Source organism: Abrus precatorius, unplaced genomic scaffold (genome assembly GCF_003935025.1).
Source record: "Abrus precatorius isolate BTA unplaced genomic scaffold, Abrus_2018 Scaffold9, whole genome shotgun sequence".
Classification (NCBI taxonomy): Eukaryota; Viridiplantae; Streptophyta; class Magnoliopsida; order Fabales; family Fabaceae; genus Abrus; species Abrus precatorius.
The window spans coordinates 19,228,711-19,233,102 of NW_020874439.1; the positions used below are offsets into that span (position 1 = coordinate 19,228,711).

At 40.3% G+C, this 4,392-nt stretch overlaps 1 protein-coding gene across 1 annotated transcript; it reads left to right on the top strand.

The window, feature by feature from the left end:
• The first annotated feature begins 3,303 nt into the window (after positions 1–3,303).
• Positions 3,304–4,007, top strand: LOC113850935. Its single transcript, XM_027481445.1, has 3 exons — positions 3,304–3,531; positions 3,622–3,843; positions 3,933–4,007. The coding sequence occupies exons 1-3, from the start codon at positions 3,304–3,306 to the stop codon at positions 4,005–4,007; spliced, it is 525 nt and encodes a 174-aa protein (XP_027337246.1).
• The last annotated feature ends 385 nt before the right edge of the window (positions 4,008–4,392 follow it).

A 4,392-nucleotide genomic window follows, 5' to 3' on the forward strand; every position in this document is an offset into this window, starting at 1 on the left:
CATAAGGTGGAGCATCGTCGATGTGGTGTCTCGTAATTGATTGACGTACAGGATTGAAAGTGCGCCGCTCTTTGAACCCATCTCCTTTGTCGAATCATCATCCATTGACCCTCTCGATCTCATTGGTTTCTCACGCACAACGGTAGTGGCAGAGGCATGAGGTGAAGCATCGTCAATGTGGTGTCTCGTAATTGATTGACGTACGGGATTAAAAGTGCGCCGCTCTTTGAACCCATCTCCTTTGCCGAATCATCATCCATTGACCCTCTCGATCTCATTGGTTTCTCACGCACAACGGTAGTGGCAGAGGCATGAGGTGAAGCATCGTCAATGTGGTGTCTCGTAATTGATCGACATACGGGATTGAAATTCAATGATCTGCAACACAAATCCGATCAAAGACAACAACATTGATTTAGGGAGGAGAGCTGAAGAATTCAATTGTGGAACAAAAGTCTAGAGGAGGGGGTAAATTTGGTGGGCATCTTGGGAAAGTTCTCAATAATTTCATGTCTTACTTTTTTACAAAATTTTCACTTGTTACTAGTGTCTTGGCCTTGTGGCGGGTGTTTCAACAATGGGGGAAGGAGGTTGATGTTTTCATATCACAAAAAAGTGACAAACTAGGACGTCGTTTTGGTTTTGTGCGCTTTGTGGATGTGGCAGATGCCAAGAGTTTAGAGGCTAAGCTTAGATCCATTGTCATTGAAAGGATGCGCTTGTCTATCAACTTAACGAGACATGCAAGGGAGAAAACTGTGAGTCCAATGGTGTCTGCGGAGGGCGATGAAACGAGATACTTCTTTGTCACTAGGGCTACAAAGACGTCAGGTAATACATATGCGGACAAGCTTAAAGCATCCTGTTTAGATGGGATACACACAGGACAGAAGTGGGTGGAAAAAAAGAAACCTGGGGCTCACCTTGAGTTTAAGGTGGATGAGGGGCGGATTAAGGAGTGTAGAGGTGCTATGGTCGGACGCCTTCATAGAAAACAGGATTTGAAAAGTATGCGAGGACTTTTCTGCGGGAAGGTATGTTAGATATTAATCTCACAGTCATGAGTGACGACATGATGTTGGTGGAATCTGATGCGGGGATAGATTTAGAGGATACAGTATCACACAACAAATTGTGGTGGAAGAAATGGTTCTATGATCTACGGGAGTAGCGCCCAAGTATGATAGTTGTGTGGAGGGTGACTTGGGTACATTATTATGGGGTCCTTTTGCATGCTTAGGGTGAGTTATTCTTTCATAAGTTAGTTTCTTCGCTTGGTGATTTTATTCAAATAGACCAAGTCACAGCAGAAAGATGACGACTGGATTGTGGGAGGATACAATTAGGTACTACCATTGCTGAGCTTATCAAGCAAAACATTATAGTGAAAGTCAATGATTGTTTTTCTCAATAGTTATGCTTAAAGAGTATGCCTGTGATGTTGTGGCCGCAATAGAGGAAGACGTGGCTAACTCTTCTGAGGATAGCAATGACTTATCTGAGATTGGTTCAATAGAGTTGGAGGCCTTGGATAACTATTTTAGTAAGGAGGAGGGTGTGTTGCACGATAATATCGAAGGTAAGAATTGTTTGGTTGACTCTGTGATTAGAAGTAAAGTGTCAGTGTTAGTAAAAGGATGTTTGATAGATGAGGGTTTAGGGGCTGATGGTACGAATGATACGGGTTTGGCAGTGGTTATTTGTGATGTTATGAATGAGCCTTCAGAAAATGTGGAGAGGGGAGGTCTAATAGCAAGGCCTTGTCCGTTGCAAGAGGTGGGTAGAAATGAGTTAAATCTATTAGACTTAGACGCATTGATTTGGAAAAATTCAGAATCAAGAAGTAAGGAGACAATTGGGACAGCACAAGCAGACCACTTTCAATCCAAGGCTTGTATTGAAAAAGAAAGAGTGAATGTGCATGAATCTCTTTGAATGGCACGCTCTATGAAAGGTAGTCCAGGTGATAAAGTAGTAAACAGACATAAGAGCACGGTTTTCATAGACTCCCATTAAAAAAAACCTTAGGGATCATTGTAGAGATACGTTAATGTCGTTGCAACTTAAAAGAAAGGTATTGCTAGCTAATGAAATTTTGGCTAATGCTTCTGAGGGTTCCTACAAATCGCATCCTTCTGATCCCATAGTGGAGGTGGGGTAGTGACTGGCTGCTGCAGCTTGTGATATGAGGTAGTGGCGTCGAGGTTAATAGACATTGGTAAGAAGGTTGGTATGGTTGTACATGGGAACGATGAGCAGGTTCGAGAGAAATTAATTGAGATGGAGGTACGCGACAAAACGATTGCGAATACACATGGAGTTCGCTTTGGTTCTAAATGAATATTGGCTCATTTAATTGTCAAGGGTTGGGGAGCGAGATGAAGCGAAAAAGGTGTTGAGATTATTCGCTCTGAAGGTCTAGAGTTTTTGGCAATTCAAAAAACAAAACTTAAGATATGTAATCGCAACTTATGTGCACTTCTGTGGGGTTTTATGGATTTTGATTGGATTGCATTACCCTCCGTTGGTAGAAGCGGAGATATGCTTTCACTTTGGGATACATCCAAAGGTAAAATACTTTTATCCTTTTCTGGTACTGGATTTCTAAGTGTTTACTTGCAGGTATTAGCTACTGGAAACCTATGTGTTATGGTAAATGTCTATGCGTCGTGTAGACTAAGTGAGAAGAGAAAGTTATAAGATGATTTGCTCATAACAAAAAAGGGTTTTGGCAAATTTATGTGGTGTATATTGGGTGACTTCAATGCTGTGAAACAGGTCAACGAGAGGAAGGGTTGTCAGGCAAACCATGGTATCTCTGAAATAGATGACTTTAATTCTTTCATTCAGGAAATGAAGCTTGTGCATCTTCCACTTGTGGATAAGAAATTTACATGGATAAGGGATGTTCTATAATGAGCAGGCTAGATAGAGTCCTTGTTTCTAGTTCCTGAATTGATTATTGGGGAGATGAATTTATTCAGGTTCTGAGTAAAGATGTGTCTGATCATTGTCCCATTATTCTAAAGTACAAAGTGGTTAACTGGGATCCAAAGCCATTTCGATTTAACAATTGTTGGCTGACTCATAAGGGAGTTGTGGAGGTGGTGGAGGAAGTGTGGCAAAGAGATATTACTCTTCCATGGGCTGCCCAGAGAACTAGCCAGAGGTTGAGGAATGTTTAGATTGCATTAAAAAAAATGAAATATTGAGGTGTTTGGAAATGTTGATAAGATGATTTTTGATCTAACAATAGAGTTGAGTTTGATTGATGATAAAAATTTTGTGAGGAAACTTTCTAATATGGAAAAGGAGCGTCAACAGATATTGGTTGGTGATATTTGGAAGGCTAGGAAGAATAAGGAAAGTCTTATAGCTCAAAAAGCTCGGGTGCAATGGGGGAAGAAGGGTGATTTAAATACAAAGTTCTTTCATTTATGTGTTAACGAGAGGAGGCGACGAAATAAAATACATGCGCTTCAAATAGGGAAGAGATGTGTTGAAGAGGTTGAGGAGATTAAAGCAAGTGTGGTGTCTTATTTTGCAGATTATTTTAGTAATAGAGGTTGACTTCGACCTACTATTGATGTTAATGATTTACCAAGAGTCTCTGTTCTACAGAATGAAGGACTTGTTAATGCTTTTTTGGAGGATGAAGTGGGGAGGATGATTTTGGAGTGTGAGGGGGATAAAAATTCGAAGCCTGATGGTCTTAATTTTGTGTTCCTTAAGAGGTTTTGGGGAGTAATCAAGGTAGAAGTGATGAATATGCTTGCTGAATTTTTTAGAAATGAAAAACTGCCTAAGTCTTTGTTATCCTACTTTGTAGCACTTGTGCCAAAAGTATCTTGCCCACAACAAATTACTAATTTTTGGCCTATTTCATTGCTCGGTTGCCTTTATAAGATTGTTTCCAAGCTTTTGGCAAATAGGTTGAAAGGGGTTCTGGATTCAATAATCTCATAACAACAATCAGCCTTTATCCTAGGAAAGAACATATTAGATAGTGTGCTTGTGGCTAATGAAGCAGTAGATTATGTGCGGAGGTATAACAAGAGGTGTTTTGTGCTAAAGCTTGATTATGATAAGGCTTATGATTCAGTAGAGTGGGAGTATCTTCTGTTTATGTTATGTAGCTTTGGATTTTCAGAAAAATAGGTCAGTTAGATGGAAACTTGTGTGTGTGTAGGTAGTCTGTTAGCTTTTATTAATAGTTGTTCTACATTGGAGGTTCATATTGGGCGGGGTCTAAAACAGGGGGATCTTTTTGCCCTTTTTCTTTTTCTTGTGGCAACGAAGGGGTTAGGAGTCCTTATGCGGAAGGCAGTAGCATGTGAGCTATTTTCTGGTGTGAAGATTGGAGTTGGGGGACTAGATATTTCTTTGCTGCAA